The following is a 19,479-nucleotide window of genomic DNA, read 5'->3' on the forward strand; positions in this document are numbered from 1 at the left end:
GCCTGTTGGAGAATTTCATCGAGCGTTCGGTCATTCTCGAATACAAAGGCGGAGCGGTGATGTTGAACATGTGTGGGATGGGTCACAACCCTTCTCGTGGGTCCTTAGACCATTGGGAGGTCTTAGGGGCCTCGATTCAATCAAGTTGCTACTTTGTAGCATTTTGGGCCTTTGAGACCCGTTGGCTTATTTTGTCGAAAAATCGATGTTTTGAATGGAACGGGATAGATGAGAGCATGCCCAATCCTTTTGATGGACATACTAACCCATTGAGAGGTGTTAGAGACTTAGATTTTGGCAAAAATGTCAAATTCTAATGCTTCGGGCCTTCGAGACCCGTTGGCCGGGTTTGTTGGAATATTACTGTTTTTGGGCCCTTTCGAGTGAGGGTCCGTTCCAATTGGGGTGTCTACAAGAACTTTGAAAACATATTTAATAACAAATAAAAAACTTTAGAATATTCACTCATCATCGAGAATCATTGCAATCGAATTAATAAATTGATTAATCAGTCAACTGCAAAAATGGGGTGTCTACAACATCTAATTAACTATCATACCCTTAATAGAAATTATCTTATACATCTAATGCACCAAAATTACATTACTCCAATTCATAAAGACTTAGTAACATGACATATACATGTTTGTCAACTTGAACAAGGCAACTCAACTTGTTTATTAAACAGGTCACATAGGTCATGATGTGTTACTTGTTTGATAAATAAGTTAGATTCGGATCTGTTGTTTTGATACTATCATTAATTAAATTGGTTGGTTCCATAATAACCTTATTTCAACACTGTATTTATTGACACCCTACCCATCAATGTCCTTAGGAAAAAGACTAACGGTAAATTAATATGGAAAAAACTACTCGAAATTTACTCACTGAGGTGGTTGTGTGTACAAAACCATATATCTTTTTTCTGAGTGATTTTCTACTCAATAGAATTTTTCGTCGCAATGCTCAAAGACTCTCTAGTGTGTGTTATGTCAAGACTCATAAGGGTAGTTTTGCAAATTAGGAATGCCATTAAATACAAACGAACTCATGTAATTGGTAGATCCTAGACTTTTGTGAGCACTATGAGCAAAAAATTCTCTATCTTTTTTTCTTGTGCATTCCAAAGAAAAAGATATATGATTGTGTGCATATGCCATGCCAAGTGAATTTCAATGAGCCTTTTTCAGAGTTCGAATTTGATGGTAAGAAATTTATGTGCTAAGTTGATGAACCAATGGCATGATGCCACATGTATTAAAAAATTTACTGAAAGAGTATGAATTTGCCATTAAGAAATTTCTGTGCTAAGTTGATGAACTAATGGGGCATAATGCCATGTATATTAATTTTTTTTTTTACTGAAAATGGAACTTTTACCTACTTAGAACCCTAAATTTTTTCTCCACCAACCAATCACACTTGCTTTTTCCAATACACATGACATCATCCCCATTGCTTCATCAGCTTACCATAGAAATTTCTTAACAGCAAATTCGTAATCCATTGCTCAAGTCAGTTCACCGCCACTCTAGGCACAGATTGGTTCATTTTTCAAGTTCCCTAGGTAAGTTGGTAAAAAATTAAAACGAGTTTAATAATCGAGTCAACTCGAAATACAATTTGGCAAATAGTTAACTAGATCTGAGGTTAAAGAGTTTTAAAAAATCAACCAACATTTATTATACAAAACAAGGTTGTTCATGTTCATTTAATGTGAAAGGGTTTTAAATTTAATTATCCAGGAAAACTAGTATAAAACTAACAGGAGAGAGAGAGAGAGAGAGAGAGAGAGAGAGAGAGAGAGAGAGAGAATGGAGTGGAGGGCATGGCTAAGCAAATTTAGGGAGATATTGAGTCTTTTGGAGGTATTGAGTGAGTGGGTGATATTGAGAGACATCTTATGCCAGAAGTTCCTCACATACCATCTTCCCACCTCTCCGCTTCGTCTTCTTCCTATCGATTTGTCTGATCTCTCTGTCATAGTCACTGGTGCTACCAATGGAATTGGACTCCATACTGCAAGGCAAATCTCTCTCTCTCTCTCTCATATATTTCTTTTCCCAATTTTGTTCTATTAATAGAAAAAACAAATCGCTTATGTTTAAGGTCAAGATCCGTTGAGTCATGACGAGTGACTTAGGAAAGAAAAAGTTTAAATTCGAAATCCCACGAATGAGATTTATCTTCAAATAGGTATCCTTGAGAAATCCGACTGTTGGATTTCATGTCTACACGGTTGAGGTCATGTGTTTTCTCATGAGTAAATCTTCATGACTCATCAAACCAGACCCATGTTTATTATGCACCAATATTATATTTTGGCAAAAACGATCAATAGATTTTAGAGTTGTGCTGGGGGTGACACATGATTTACTGCAATTCTCACAATTCTGACGTGGAGAGTGTACATAAGCATAGATGAATTTTACTCATATTGGGAGGAAACACATCTACGGTTACGTGCACATCACACGTCCGAAGCAATAAATATCCTGTGTCAAATCAATACTAGTGTAAATTTGATTGAGGAGTCCAGATCATGTACGTAGACACACTAAACGAGAAGGGTTGAAACCCATGTTTTAATATCAGATTTGTTGATTAGATTGATGGATTTTGTTAACGTGTGCTTTAAGGGAATAAGTTAAAGTGCAATAAATACACTTTAGAAATTAGAATCTAAAATATTTTTAATAAAATATAATTTTTTTAAAGGGCATTTTAGGTACAAAATTCAATTTTCAAAGTGTATTTATTTTACTTTTAACGTATGCCCTTTAACAAGATCCTAGATTGATTATTCACAAAAGAAAGAGGATTCAGTATGGTATCCCGTTCCTATAATAAAGATAAGGTGTTTACATGGAACGTTTTTGTTGGAATTTGAAACATTTGGCTCTTAACCAAGATGTGCATGTTGCCTGATGTGTTTGAACTCTAACAAAAATGTGCTACATAGACACCTAACATTATTATAGGAATGGAACATTGTTTTGAATCTTCACTCTTCACGAAAGAATAAGGATCCATCCGGTATCTCGTTCCTATCTACATGGAACGTTTTTGTTGGACTTTGAAATACCCAAGGCTCTTAACAAAATCGTTCATGCAGTCTGATACTTTTGAACACCAACAAAAATGTGTCACGTAGACACCTAATGTTGTTATAAGAACCGGACACCGTTTTGGATCACCACTCTTCACGGAACTCTAGCTCAAATGCCGTATTTATGTATATTTTTTTAAAAACTTAGAGTTATGTACATATTTTTCATAAAATATCTTTATTTATAATTTTATATGAGAGTTACTATTGTCATACCAACTTTTGTTAGTGCCACGCACCAAATATGAGTACTTTTTTATTGATTTACATAAGAATTGGTGCGGTATTAGCAAAAGTTGGTGTGGCAATAACTTCTTTAATATTTATCTTTAAGGCTATTAATTTTATTATATTCATCATTAGTATAATTGATTTTAGGGTTTATAGTGCAACAATTACACTTTGAAAATCGGAATTTGAGGTATTTTGATAATAAAAAAAAAATTTTGAAAGTGTATGTTTAATATAAAATCCAATTTTCAAAGTTTATTTATTGCAGTTTAATGTGTCCCAACAAGATCCTTGATTTTATTACAAAATCCAGTCAAATCACAATCTAAATTTTAATCATGATTCAGTGTCCGTTCAATACATAGGAACAGTGTCTATTGGACATACTTTTGTTGGAGAACAAATACATTGGGAAACGTGAATAAATTAGTTAGAAGCCCAAGGTGGCTCAATCTCTAGATAAAGCATGGGAGAGGCATGCTACGAGATTTGAGGTGTGAAAATGGGGTTTGAAGTTTGAGCCTTACTCCTTGAATGTATATATGCTATCAAACTCTTCATTAAAAGCCAATAAAGATCCAATTAAGGTGCAATGTACCTATAATTTAATTTTGAACCGTGATGAATGCACATTGTTGAGTATGCTATTGATGTGAGAAAGGTACAAAATCATACATCTTTTTCATTGGGATACATAAGAAAAAGATATGCAATTATGTGCCCTTCCCACATCAGTCAGGTAACCAACTGCATATCAAAACCGTTAGCATTCATCATTATTCTTTTACTTTTCATAAAAAGATGATATTGATGAATCGCCTTGAGATTGAAGACATCTAATTAATAAGTGACATTTTCATGATGATCACTCTGATCATAACATAATACATTGAGCAGTTGAGTTCCACAAAGTCAACCATGTGAATTAGTCAATTTTTATTGAGCATTTATTAATATAATATATAATAGGAAAATGGATTTTGTTAATGTATGTCGTAAGGGTACATTTTAAATACACCTTGAAAGTAAGCATTTGAGAGTAATTTTGGTAGAATTTTTTTTTTTGGGGGCAATTCTAATAGAAAAAATAAGTTTGGAAGTATGTTTAGTGCAATGAGAGGAACATGTTAACAAAAAGAAGACTTAGGAAAAAAGCATTTGAGGATATTTTTTGTAAGAAAAAATTTTGTTGGGTATTTTGGTTGGAAAATAAATTTTCAAATGTATTTAATGCACCTTAATGTGTGCCCTTGGGGCAAATGTTAATAAAAATCCTAATTTTTAATTATATATATTTGAATCACTTTAAAAGAGTTTTGAGATTTGATCTAGTAAAGCTAGCCTGACTAATTAAGTAAGATTTCAAATCTTTTAGGGTGGTAAGTTTACATTGTGGCATCCAATAACATGATCCAATGGATCAGACATGTAGAGATAAGATTTTTAAAAAATAATTACTTTTTACCGTTGAGTTTTGAATTTAAACTTGAGAGTTCGGTAGTCAATTATTTTCAATATCTCCAATGAAGTTGAAAAAAGATTTTTTTTAACTGTGTTTTTCAAAGAAATTTAGAAGATCGTGGAGTTGGATTGCCAATGTGGTAATCCATGTCGCCCAACTACCCTTAATAAGATTTGATCTACGCCGACTAAGGCAAAATTAATTAGGTTAATTAAAGCTTGCGAATATGGTTTTGTTACAACTTTTGAATTTTTTGGATCTGTCCGTACTACAGGGAGCTGGTTATGGCAGGTGCCCACGTGATTATGGCTTGCAGGAATACCAAGGCTGCAAATGAGATAGCATGCACGTGGAGAGAAGAGGCGCACAATAGCAAAATCCTTAACATTGAGGTTGCCTGCACCTCTTCCATAACCTATATTCCATCCAAATGTTCTTAATGCCATAATTTATCAGAGTTCATTAGAACTTTTCAAAACTCAAATGAGGTTTGATGCACCATATAAAACATAGGTTGGAGTTGGTCAGAAAAATACATATACAATTATTCCTCCACATGAAATCTGTTTTTAAGCGATGGAAATTTTGTGGTGGACACTAAATTAAAATTGTATCTAAAATGTCCATCACAGCAACAAAATTATCAATCATCTATACAACATCTATAGTATAAGTTATAAAATTTGACTCAATAACTAAGCGATGATTTTATTAAGAGAGTTGTTGTTGGCATCCCAACTTTTACTTATAACACAGCAATTAAAAATAAAGAAAATAAGTATAAGTTGGAGTGTCAATTTCGTAATCCATTTTAAGAAAACAAACCTTAAAGAGACTTCAAATCCTTTTCTTATTAGTGTTATTGTGACAATTGAGAAAACATGCAGGTCATAGAGTTGAATCTCCTCTCTTTTTCCTCGGTCCAAAAGTTTGCGAGGGAGTGGGAGAACCGTGGAGAGCCATTGCACATTCTTATCAACAATGCAGGGGTCTTCCTCAAAGGAGGTACATTTTGAATAAGCAAGAATTGAATCCCGTATCATATATTATTACTTTTGGAGAATAATTTTCTCACTTACGTTTCAAGAAAATACTTATGGATTTCTCAATCTGTTTTTCTTTCTTTTTTGGGTTTGTGTAGAACCACAAAATTTTTCTGATGATGGTCTCGAGCAGCACATTCATGTGAACCATGTCGCTCCAGCATTACTAACCCTTCTCCTTTTGCCCTCCTTACTCAAAGCGCCCTCCTCCCGTATCATCAATGTCAATTCTGTGGTAATAATCTATTTCATTTACCCTAGAAATCTGATACTTTCACAACCACTATCTCTTAGAGTCTGTTTGGATAGAAAGTAAAAAATAGTTATGAAGAAAGTAATTTTGGAAGAAAATAATTTTTAGAAAGTAGAAGTAGTTTCTTTTTGCTTTTAGAAAAATATAGATTTTTTTATTTTTTAAAAATAATTTTCTAAAATGAATCAAAAGAGACTTTTTAACTTTTTGACTTTCGAAGGTCAAAAGATTACATTTTTGTGTCTGTCCAAATGAGCTCTTAATAACACGCCAAACAAATAAGATTAATATAGAGTATGAAAGCAGCTAACTTGGGCTGCCAATGGGTTGTCTAATATCTGTTTACCCAACTCATCCAACCCAAATTATTTGGGTATGGGTATAATTTTTTTTATCCAATTAATAATTTGGGCAAAATTATTTGTAATTATTTTATCTTAATTTTGTAGGCTCGGATGTGAATATGCGTCCTATCTAATCCGAAAACCCATTTATTCGAGTTTAGTATGGTAAATTCATAATAAGATATATGTAAAATCCAAAATAAGGTTCTTCCATCAACTTCACGATGAGTTATATTTATCCAACTCGGATATCCACTTGAAAGTACAAGTCGGATATGGAAATCCTTTAAAAAATTGGAAATGGACACCCTTAACAAAAGTGGTTAACAAAACAAATACAGATATCTGAATAAAAAGTTGGATAAGGATACCGATACATGCTTCATCCGACCCATTGCCAGTCCTACAGATAACGATCAATTTTTTATTTTTTTAATGATATTATCTTTCTAAGAATAACTTCTCCGTTCGATTTAAGCTTTTGTTTTCACACTCTAAAGGGGTTTTTTTATGAGATTGATTGAGGAGAAATCAAAGGTTGACAATTGCCATCACCTACAACTGTCTTCCTTTTCTTTAAGGTTCTCTTTTTTATGTGTCTATATCCTAATTTGATGTTTTATACATAATTTCATCAATTGGCATGTTATAAAAAAAAGTTGTTGTAGAAATATGAGCTCATCTCCCAAGAAATTATTTTTTATAGAATGAAATTTTCTAAGTAAGGTTATTTATTTTTTTATTTTGCTTTCATTGCAGATTATTTGATTAATTTTCTTTCCTTCATCTTGAATTATTTACTGCAAATGAGAGGAAAAATGAATTGCATCTTCTAAATTCTCATCCATTTCCATATAGGCTCATCGTTGTGCAAAAGTGGAGACAAAGTATTGGAATAGCAGGATTGAGGAGCACAAATACAGAACAATAAAAGCCTATGGGGCCAGCAAACTTGCACACGTAAAAGCATGACCCCCTCTACGTCTGATCCAATATTAATTCTTACAACTGACATTTTATACATGTCATAGTCTCTCCTTCACTATCTATTAGGAAAATGCTGAAATGATAAAAAGAATTTACTGCGATTCTCAAAAGTCTAACGTGGGATGTGCACATAATCATAGATGTGTTTTTTCGCCATACGAGTAAAAACTATCTTCGGTTATGTATGCATGTCACGTCAGAATTGTGAGAATCACAGTAAATCCCGTGTCACCCCAGCACGACTCTATCTATCTATTATTATTATTATTATTATTATTATTATTTTTTTTTTCTTTTTTTGATGCAGCTCATGTTTCTCAAGACCCTAGCCAGTAAGCTTTTAGAACAAAAGAAGGACTCCATCCACATCATTGCAGTACATCCCGGAGCTGTTTTGACCAACTTAGTCAGTTATTGTAAACTAATAAGTTCTCTTTGGCATAAATTAAAGAGTCACTATCCCGAACACTGTCCCATTCCTATGGCAACAAATGGTGTCTACATGGGACTATTTATTAGAGATTAAACGCATTAGGCTGTGTGCTAAGTAGAAAACGACTTGTTTGAGAGTATAATGTGTTTTAATTTCCAGCCGAACAGTGCCATGTAGACATTGTTTTTATTCCATAGGAATGGGACACCATTCCGGATCTTGATCCTAAATGAAATTAGGGTTCAATTATGTGTCCTACGGGTACATGCTGAAGTGCATTTAATGTACCTCCAAAACAATCTTGTGAGGGTATTTTGATAGAATCCAGATCACATTTTGTGTCCCACTAAGAATAGGAACGATGTCTATGTGGCATGGGTTTGTTTGGAGTTCAAAATACATCGGACTCCGAACCAAGCCATTTTTCTAGTTGCATGCTATCCAATGTGTTTGTTCTCTAATAAATATGTGCCATGTAGACACCGTTGGCTTCTATAGGAACAGACAACATTTTGGATTGCAAGTCATTTTGTTATTAAGGCCTTGCTTGGTACCATGCAAATCATTTGAAAACGCAAAAGATTTGCACCGTATATGATTTATAATGCAAATGATTTACAGCACCTTTTGAATTGCAAAGTATTTGCTGAAATTTGTGAAGGGTTTAAGAGGTTCATGCAAATAATTTGCAGTGCAAAAATTTTTCTTAAGGTAATCAAGCATCTGTAAATTAAATTCTAACAAACCATTTGCATTTGCAAATAATTTGCTTCATACCAAGCCGGGCTAAGAGAAAAAGATACTTTGGAGAGAAGAATTTTGGAGATTCTTAAATGCACATTATCATGTGCCCTTATAACACATGTTAATAGAACAATTAAATTAAGGAAAATGCTGAAATGATACAAGGTATTTATTGCAATTCTCACAAGTCTGACGTGGGATGTGCGCATAACTATAGATGTGCTTCCTCGTGATACAAGTAAAAGCCATCTATGGTTATGTATGCATGTCCATGTCAGAATTGTGAGAATCACAGTAAATTCTGTGCCACCCCAGCACGACTCTTAAATTAAAGTCTTGTATGGAAGATTAGAACTTTTTCCTGACAAATATTATTTTTCAGGTGAATAGAAACTCTTTGATACTTTTTCCAAGGATATTTCAAAATAAGGAATTTCTTTTTTATTCTCTTTGTAGAAGCTTAGAAAAAGGGAAAATAATAATATAAAACTACTTCATTAAGGCCTGTAGGGAGTGTAAAATTTCTTTTATAAAAAATAAAAAATAATAAAGAAATAAAAAAATTCAATTAAGTCCCTTTATTGAAATTTAGTATTTTTTGAAAAAAATATTTCTTTAAAATAGAATTTACTTCCAAGGAAAACTTTCTAAGCTACATGGCCTAATTTTTTTTTTCTTATATATATACTCTGAAAAACAATGATTTAAGTTTTAATAACAAATTTTAAAAATTTCTAGACTTCAAAGGAAATTTATGCTATTTTGGTTTGCTAGACCCAGCTGCACAAAGTTTTCTAAGTTTCCATACAGTTCTCTAAAAATATATATATTTTTTAGGAAGATTTTTTAGTCATATCCACAAGGTTTAGGCTGACATGTATAAATATTTGCAGGTTCCTAATATGCCAAAGAAATCATTTTTGATCTTTGATGCCGCTGAAGGTAATAAGATACTAAAATGAAATATCTATATAATAAGGCAATACAGTTTTCTCTCCATCTTTATACCCCTATCAAGAGTGATTCGGATTTAATCTTATATACTTTATTATTTACTTATTGACGATTAAGGATATTATCATGTAAGGCAAATACAGTTTACATTATTTATTCAATTAGTTCTGTTATCTTTTGGTATCGAAATCTAATCCTATTAAATTATGAAAACCTATTACCTTAGCCAGATTCTAATTATTTGAAAAAAATTATCCTTTGAGCTAATCTCGTTTTTCTAATTTGATTTGTCAATAAAAATATTATTATTTTTTAATGTCACTCCAATGACTAAATTTTCATGTAATTTTGATATCCCACGAAGTTTATTAGTTTGATAAAATTTATGTATATCCAGATTAACTTATAGTATTCACTAAACTTTTATATGAAATTTTCTTCTATTCAATTCTATAAGTAATAAATATCAATTTTCAAATATCCATGACTCTCTATGTATCTATCTATCCGTATACACATAAAACTACAACGTGTTTTGTCTTATATGGACGAAAATGTTTGGAAAGAGCTGACTTTTTGTGAGGATGATCATATGGAGAGAGAATCATCCTTGAAAAAAATCAGCCCATTCCAAAACTTCTAACCCCATTAAAAGGGGTTTATAAAAAATGGACGATCCAGAATTCTTTAATTTGTAAATGTGGGGCTAGAAGTTTCAGAATGGGCTGATTTTTGGTGATGATGATAAAGGTCATCCTCCTAAAATATCAGCCCATTCCAAACTGTTTGCCCATATAAAATAAAACACGTTGTAGTTTTATGAGTATCTTTATGTGTATACGAATCTTGACCCTATATATATATATATATATATATATATATATTGAGAAAGACTACAATATTTCAAAAAATGTAAGGGGTTATGTGCTTCTATAAACAATTAGGCATGCATTCAGAATTAAATGGTCAAATTTTATAAAATCCAATTGGTACTGAAAATGCATCATACCAAGAATTCACAATCATATGACTAAAAGCATCCATAATTAATGACGAAACCTTATCCAAATCAAGAACAATTAACTTAATATTTCATTAGAAGAAATTAAATAAACAAAACGTTGGAATTGAAAACTTTGGTGAATCGCTCCAAACTTAAAGAATTTTTGTTCAAACTAAAATGTGATCAATTGCCCAATTCCTTAATTGATTTACAAAATAAGATCCGAAATTGATTCACAAAATTTAGCTATTACTGATTTGATCAACTGACCCGAAATTAAAATTTTGCAAAAATCAAACCAAACCTGATTTTCTCGACAAAAACTGAACCAAAATTGATTTTCGCAAAACCGAACCGAAATTGATTTTCATAAAAAACTGAATCAAAATTGATTTCACAAAAACTGAATTGAAATTGATTTTGCAAAAACTGAATGTGCATTGATTTTGGAAACTCGATTGAAAACGAATTTTTAGGCCGAACTTTAATGAAATTGATTTCATTGAACACTGAATCGATTTGGAAAAACATATTGAAATCGCGAAGTCAATTTGGTAAAAAAAAATTGAAATTGATTTCGTTAACTATAATGTCAAATTAAATCTTTGAATCTAAAAATACTATGAAAAAGGATTGGAATTGGAGTTTCTTGAAAAAAGCAACTAGGGTTTTAGTTTTCAAAAATTCAGAAACTCAAAACCCCATATAAAAATTGATCTTTGGCACAAGCATATAATTAAATTTAACAATCAATATATAATCAAGAAACCTCAATATTCCAAGATATATAGGTTCATTAACCTAAGCTGTGATACCACATTTGTGATTTTACCCTATTCAAATCATTCCATATGAACTTTAAAACTAATTAATAGGATCGATAGAATCAAATGTAAATCTCAAAAAATTTCTCTACCATGGAAACAAAAAGTTCAAGTTGAAAAAGGAATACCTTGTGCCATCGAGTGCGTCAATCAAACAATAAAGAAAAAAAACATTCAAATGTCTTCCAATACCCCACTTTGTGAAGCAAAATTGATACACCTTTGAATTTTGATTCTAGACTCTCTTTCTCTTGTTGAAATCAGGCTTGTACCAAGTAGATAAGAGTTGAGGCCTAGAGTTTCTCTTTTATACGATTCCTATCCATTAAGATGTTTTATTAAAACTCAATGATGATATTTTTTAGTTATAACTCAACTGGGATTCCTTAATTATTAACTTTCTTTAATCTACATAATCCACGCAAAATAAAACACAAAATTGTGTAGGCCAATGGGCCATCCAAAATCGTGGTCTAATATAACTGGGTCATTTTTTTATGACCCAATAAAATTTCAAAATGTGGTCTCTTAGTGAATTAGTTGAGGCTAGTTACTATGCAAAGTCAAACTGAAATTCAACAAACTTGAATCGGCCAGTTTTGATTCTTACTAATCTCTTACACATTTTTAATGATAGGAGCAAGGAGTGTCATCTTCTGTGCAACAAGTGCTGATGTGGCAGGCAACCTGGTTAAAGGTTTTGCGTATTACACGTCTACGTGTAAACCAGGCAAAGTGTCATCTAAAGCTGTTGACATGGATGCTTGTTTTGAGGTTTGGCAGAAAACACTAGAGATTTTGAAATTAGACCCTGATTATGTTTTGAACGTGCTAGATTAATAGCTTAGTCACCATATCTTATAATACTACTTGTATAATTAAGAATTCTTAAACTTTAATTGTTTAAAGTCTTCAATTTTATATACACTGATTAGCCTTGCCAAGTTCACTTTGTTGCGTTTTTCATTTTTGTATATATATATATATATATATATATATGTTTGTATTCTCCAAGTGGTGCCTTCTAAGGAGACCATTTTTGACTCACTAAGAGATTACGACAACTGTCCCTGAATATCAAGTGGGTCCCAACTTTGAATATCAATCTTGGTTTAGTAAAACCGTCATTCAGAAAATATCAATCTAGAATTGATAGGAACATAATATCAATACTTCTCGGAACAAGCATTCAGAAGAGTGCAACTTCGGCTTTGTCTGTTACAGCTTCTAGTTTCTACTTTAGGTTTCTATGTCTAGGAGAAGCAGATTCCCAGAGTCTAGGAAGCTAGGTCTGGGAGAATCTTATTTGTTACAAAAGCTACAAAATTACTGTGCTTCACACAAAAGCCTAAAAAGTTTGTTTGTTTCATAACTTTTATTTGTTGGATCTTGGAAAAAATACCTAGAATGCTCTTACATGTAAAAAAAAACTTTAAAATACAATATTTTGAAAAAAAACAAAAAAACTTAATAAATGTTGATACAAATATAGAAAAATATATAACCTAAACTTATCATCAAAATATTCTAGTCTATTACATGTCTTCAATCAACAATAAAGTTTAAAAAAAAAAAAAAACTACTATTAAAATAGTAATCAAAATAAAAACAAATATTAGAAGTAAAATATTGCATCCTATATATCAATGCATATATAATAGTTTTTTACTTATGTAAGGCTTTCATAAATTATTTGACCAATGAATTATCGAAATCATTGACCTCTGCTTCATTTACACATAAGAATGAACCCTCGTGTTGTTGAAAAAAATTATCTATATTAATAAAATTGCTTAACATTTATAAATTAGTAATACAACTTAAATTGTATCAAAATTTACCTACCTAGATGGGTATCTAAAAAAAAATTGTCAATTATTTTCCTTCGTATACGAAGTAAATAGTTTCATAACATGACCATAAGAACAAAAGGGGGTGCATAATGTGCCATGAACAATATAAGTACATCACAATTTATAAAATATGTTATCAAATCTATCTCAAAGACATAATGTAATGTATAAAATGTCATTACAAAAAATAAATATAAATGTATTTGACTGTTTCATATCAATAAGAATATAAAAATAAATATCATCCTAAACTCTGTCATAATCATCATATAGTGCATCAATTATTGCATTCTTTGTCTTTTATGGCTAATCGAGCTCCACGATTTACCATTGGAGGGTCATCCTCCGCCTCCTCATGCACAACCTCTTCTACATCCACTATTTCTTTTTACTCAAAACATCTGAGCTCAACATCAGCAATTGCATATTTCTTTATGATGTTGTAAAGTGTCATGCAAGCCAAGATAATGTTTACCCATATTTTGCTCGAAACGGAGTTTGATTTTTACTTGGAATTGTGTTATCAACATGGTATAACCCGACATATTGAGTGTCATACCCTCATTTTTATCTTTCCTAACAAATTCTATGGTAATGTCTACCCATATTTTGTGTAATTGAATTGTCCATTTATCTACATCTTTGGGGTTTATTTCTTTTCCTGATCTACTCGCAATTTGAAAAATATAATGATCAGAGAACTACCTAAGAATAAATAATTTCTTCAAAATAAATCCACTATCAATGTTCCTTCATCCATTAAGCAAAAATCAAAACCCATGTAATCATAAGTTGGTCTAATCTACATAGAAGAACATTACATAGTTGGATCATCAAACATTACATATAATATTATCAAACAATAACTTTGGACCATAGGCATGTCTATTAGAAGATAGTTAAATGCATAACTAAATATAAAGCATAATGCAATAACCAAAAGAAAAGTTTGCACTTCTACTAAAGTTCACAAATATACCTTCATATAACAGTTAGAATCCACCATAAATTCATATAGAAAAATAATGTGAAAAACTAACCCCTTATAAGTTTAGTGAGGAAAAAGAAGATCAGAATTGTGACAGTTCGTCGTAAAATCAAAATGACTAAAACCACTAATTAAACAAATCATAATTTAGCCAATAATTTTACAAGAATGTGCTCCTTTAATGAACTTTAAATCAGAATGACTAAAACAACTATCATTTTTAAAAATCAGAATTATGATAGTTCGTCACATAATCAGAATGACTAAAACCACTACCCTTTTTTCAAGTAGAAGCTATGTGACATGATCCATTAAACCAAACTTAATTCCATATTTTAAGTAATCACTTGGCTATCTTATGTAGGAACTACTTTGCTACATATCTTCATCCCAACCCAGTTTTTTAATCATCATACTTAAATTAGAAGAAAATTTATGGGTTTGGATCTTACTTCCTTTCACTATTTGTTAGAATCTTTGAAAGGAAAAAAAAATTGAACCTTTGAAACAAAAAATAGCTATTGGTTCAAGAAGAAGAACTCAAAAGTCAAACATGTTTGGGTCAATTTCTAGGTTTATCGAAGAAAAAGTCATTTTAAAATTAACAGAGATGAATCCATCACAAAATCGACGACTGAAGCAGATTTTTTAACTTTGGAAGTGCATCGGAGTTCGATCGGAGCTTGATCAGAGATCTTGGCTCATTTGAAGGTTTGCCCTAAACCCTTTTTGGTCTCTATGACTGAAAATAGGAAGAAAAAGTAAAAATCAAGAGGTGCCTTTTTGTTCTATTGAGAGAAATATTGTGTTTTAGTAAGATGGTAAAAACGAAATTTCCCCAAAGTCATTTTTTTAGTGTTCTCACATTAGCTTCCGCACAAAAGAAACCCCAGACCCATTTCAAAAAAGGGCGACTGTTTTCTTCTATAAAAAAAATCTGGAAAAGCAAAAGTGCTTCTAAAAAACGAGGCTTTTGCGGGTCAAAACTTAGAAAGCCCAAAAAAAACTCGTAACAAATAGACCTTTAACATCTTAAACCGAATGAAACAACGAACACAATGGTGTTACCCTTACCAAGTCAACTCGGTATTAGTTAGGAAACACTTGATGAGAAATAATCAAGGTTAAAAATTGAGGTAATTTGAACATTCACTAGTTACATATTAGATCGGTAAGTAAGTAGATATAATATATCACGTTGGTATAATAAGAAGCTAAGATTTTGTATTCAAATGCGAATAAGACATACATTGAATGTGATATGAGCTCTTCCACGCCCTATCTTTCATTTAATGCAATATTTGAGAGTACTTATTAGACATGAGGTGGGTGTGACATTGTCTAACTCACCCACCCCTAAATAATGAATCATATCAACTTAACATTAATTAACCTGAGATAATGTTAATCAAACTCAAATACCAGTATTAATAATGGATGCATATCGAGTCATCAACTCTCATCCAACTCATGCCCATGTGGATTACACTTGGACAAATCTTGTGGTCACACTTGTTCCTAGATTTAGACTATAAAACCCGTTCTTAAAGCCTAATAAAGGGTTGAAAAATTATCACCCTTCACTCTCCCAAAAACATCACCCTGCATTTTTACTGTTCATCTTCTTCCTCATCTAAACCTTCTTCATTTTCTTGGTCACCACTTTTACTAATTATATCTCAGAGGATCTTTGGCAAGCATCACATTGGGGCCTTGTTCGTCATCTAATCTTGATGGATTGATAGTGACTGAATATGAAGTTGCTATATAAATATAGGTGCTGCAAGGATTCTTTCAAATAAAGAAATTTACATTACTTAAAAGGGCAAATAAGGATTGAATCCACAAGGATAAGGGTGGAAGTTCAAATCAAATTAAGAAAGAATCGAAAAAAGATTAAAACAAGTTTCTTTGTTGCTTGAAAAATGAAACATAAATTAAAATCCTAGAATTAAGATGAAATCAAGATAAAAAATACATTGAAGAATATAAATCCACAGAGTAGATCAACTACACAATTCAATTGCAATCTCTTTGAAACTCATCCTAAAAGCATGCTAATGCCTTCAGTTAGAAGATTTAACTTTGATAACTAAGTATGAAATATTAAAGTTAGGATTCCTTCACTCAAAGGTGTGAAACCCTACTATCTAATTTCTAAGTTAAGCATAAACCATCAACGGATAGTAACTTTGTGTGTAATTGTTCACATCAATCTTGCAAGAAGAAACTTTCAACCATAGTTAGAACCCTCATGGATAAATCATTGAGTGAACAATTGGGGAAGCTAGAAATCCAAATCCAAATACTACACTAAAATGCTACCACTACGTCAATGCACAGTAATATAATATTAGTCAATTGTATTTTTGAGGGTATGTTTGTAATTTTCAAAATTTATGATGGGTATACTTGTCACAAATGCTACATCAAAAGGCTACCACCACATCAATAGATAATAATATAATATTATTGCAATTGCATTTTTTTTAGGGTATGTTTGTAATTTTTAAAATTTATGAGAGGCATATTTGTCCCAAATGCTACACTAAAAGGCTATCATCCTATCAATGGATAGTAATATAATATTATTCTAATTTCCTTTTTGAGGGTATGCTTGTAATTTTCAAAACTATGAGGGGCATACTTGTCCCAATCTCGTCATTTTGACGATACTTTGTGACTTTGCACAAGAGTAATTTAGAGAAGAAGTACCATCGGTACTTCGTGAAAAAGCACAAAAATGACTCCAAAGTAAAGTAGTTCTCTCCAGGAGCTATTTATCCAAACACCCTTAAAGTGCTTTGACTCCCCGCAAGAGTTAGAAGCTCTTAGAAAAGTCAATCCACACAAGCCCTTAGATTTTGATATAAAAAAAAGAGTGATATTTTCTCAGTTTATCGCGAAGATCTATTGTAAATCAAACTTGATTTGATTAATAGAGAATTTATAAAAGGAAACTCGATCAAATTTGTAGAAATTCATCTAGTTCAAAGGAAAGTTCAGATGAAATTCATGTGGTAAACCTCATAATTTTCATTTTTCATCATAAGTTTTGAGTTTTTTGTCAATAATCTGAGAATTTCATTGATTAAAATTCGAATTTATTTATGAATTTCGTTAGATTTGATTACAAAATCAATTTTTATCAATAAAATGACCTTTCAATCAATAAATTTGATTGTCTTTCCATCAAATTCTAAGATTTGAGTTTTTTTCAAGAAATAAAATTTATTTTGAAAATCTGGAGAGATCCTGAAATGTGAATTAGAGCTAATCACCTTGCCATATTGCAAGGTTGGATCACAGATCCTCTTTTTGGTTATGGGGACGTGTGGCGTCCCGCCAAACACGAACACAAATCCGAATAATACCTTAAGGTACTAAGTGGCGTTTCGAAATTTCGGCATGGTCTCCTCTGTTTATGTTAGCATTCCACAGAACTCAAAATTTGATAAACCAATATTCCATCAAACTTGAACATAACAGATGCAAAGATTATACAAGGTATGGAAGATAATAAGTTACGAACGACGTAAAGTTAGATTAAAGTTACACAAAATGGTAAAGTATACAAGATTACAAAAACTTATCCTCACTCTAACATAACCCTTTCACTCGGCCCAAAATACTATGTACACCTCTTAGGATGAATGAAATTATAAGAGAAGTAGTCCCAATGCTCACCGGGTAATGGACTGTGGTCGTTGGTATGACTCACTAGATGATCCTCGCTATATGACTCTACGAGTGCTTCTCTGACTGCAGGCTCTGAAGTTATAAAAAATAGGAAGTAAATGGTGAGTAACAAAGGTTACCCAGTAGGTCCACAAACAATTCCTACTAATAACCCCACCTAACGTGATTGAGTAATCATATTGATACATTTTAAAATATGCAAGCTTTACAAATCAAACTACGGTTAACTGGTACATATAGCCAGGGATGAGCAACTAAATAATTTAAAATTTCACATGGCATCAGTCATCTATGCTCAGTATATATTTTCATTCTTATGCAAATATAATTGATAATATTTTAAAATAATAGACATGCTTTTCAGCCTATAATTCAAAATAGAACACAGATACATATTACAAAATGGTGGAATAATAGAATTAGAGAGTTGAGATTTATGACTAGATCGCTTCTAGTCGGGACATGATGTTACAACATAAATTTTGTTTTTAGTTCCTGATTTTATGGTCGGTCACTACGTTTACCATACTGGTGACCATTTATCCGGCTCAGGCAGGCCATTTGACGTGATCGTAAATCATTGGTCTTTTTTTGATGTGTCAGAACGTTCGACTACTATTAGATTGTTAGTGATCACTAACCAATCATCTTCGTCTATGCCTATCAGGCGTGCATGTGATTCCCAAAATAAACACTCCATTTGTATACGACAACCTTTACAATACACGCTCACTGATAAAGATAGAGAAGAATGGACCCAGATTTCAGTTGTGACTCCACTTTCATACGCATCCTTTATCGTGTATGAGCTTGGTAGTCCTTACCGTATATCCCAAGATAGTACACCACTTCGGATGATATGACGTACTATCCCTTCAAGCATTCATGGACTCTTTAACAATTCACAAAATAGCTACGTATATATATTTCATTTTTATTTAAATCGAAGAAGAGAATTAACATAACAAGGTTGAGAATGGATATCTAATTCCTACCATGCAACAATGGCCCCACGACCTACAATAAATACAGAACTAAGTGTCTTTGCGCTAATAGAATTTAAATAAATATGCAACCATTCATTATCCCTGGATATCCCTTCACCAACCTACACACAACATATAAGGAAAAATGCAGACATCACCCATCGGGTGTAATTCTGATATTTTTCCATTTCATCCCTTTCTCCTTCCTTGGTGTTTTCATTTCTCAACTTTTCAAACTAAAACCTTTCTTTTTCAAACTTTCAACTTCACTTTGATCATTCAATCGAAAACTATCAAATTTTTGTTAAAATAGGGTCCCAATAGGTACGTAAAGGCAAACGATATTCGACACCATATAATTTTTATAGTCTAATTGAAACTGTCGGAAACTCAAAATTTCAAAGTTCTTGAAATTGAAAATGGATTTTTGGGAATGAAAGCCTTTAACACGATATTCGATACCATATAATTTTTATTGTCTAATTCAAAATAACGCGAAAGATATCAAACTTTGAAATTTTGTCGAAATTTACGTTTTGTTCTTAAAATCAAAATTTAGATTT

The 19,479-nt window shown here is 31.9% G+C and overlaps 1 protein-coding gene across 2 annotated transcripts; it reads left to right on the forward strand.

Moving 5' to 3' along the window:
* The first annotated feature begins 1,785 nt into the window (after window positions 1-1,785).
* LOC147409940 (dehydrogenase/reductase SDR family member FEY-like) lies at window positions 1,786-12,345 on the forward strand. Of its 2 annotated transcripts, XM_086432125.1 has the most exons (8): window positions 1,786-2,029; window positions 5,080-5,197; window positions 5,693-5,810; window positions 5,947-6,083; window positions 7,304-7,405; window positions 7,740-7,838; window positions 9,503-9,551; window positions 12,028-12,345. In XM_086432125.1, exons 1-8 carry the CDS (start codon window positions 1,818-1,820, stop codon window positions 12,228-12,230), a joined length of 1,038 nt encoding a protein of 345 aa, XP_086288251.1. In that variant the 5' UTR covers window positions 1,786-1,817; the 3' UTR covers window positions 12,231-12,345. The 2 variants fall into 2 exon arrangements, with proteins under 2 accessions (XP_086288251.1, XP_086288252.1); XM_086432126.1 differs by lacking the exon at window positions 7,740-7,838.
* The last annotated feature ends 7,134 nt before the right edge of the window (window positions 12,346-19,479 follow it).

Source organism: Akebia trifoliata, chromosome 2 (assembly GCF_017979445.1).
Source record: "Akebia trifoliata isolate Shusen 1 chromosome 2, ASM1797944v1, whole genome shotgun sequence".
In the NCBI taxonomy this organism is placed as follows: Eukaryota; Viridiplantae; Streptophyta; class Magnoliopsida; order Ranunculales; family Lardizabalaceae; genus Akebia; species Akebia trifoliata.

What these genes read in the sequence shown, in the direction of transcription:
- LOC147409940 (XM_086432125.1), top strand. Translation starts at nt 1,818, where the DNA reads ATGGAGTGGAGGGCATGGCTAAGCAAATTTAGGGAGATATTGAGTCTT. An exon ending in GGGCCAGCAAACTTGCACAC is followed by an intron (nt 7,406 to 7,739) that starts GTAAAAGCATGA and finishes TTTTTGATGCAG; the next exon opens with CTCATGTTTCTCAAGACCCT. An exon ending in GAGCTGTTTTGACCAACTTA is followed by an intron (nt 7,839 to 9,502) that starts GTCAGTTATTGT and finishes AAATATTTGCAG; the next exon opens with GTTCCTAATATGCCAAAGAA.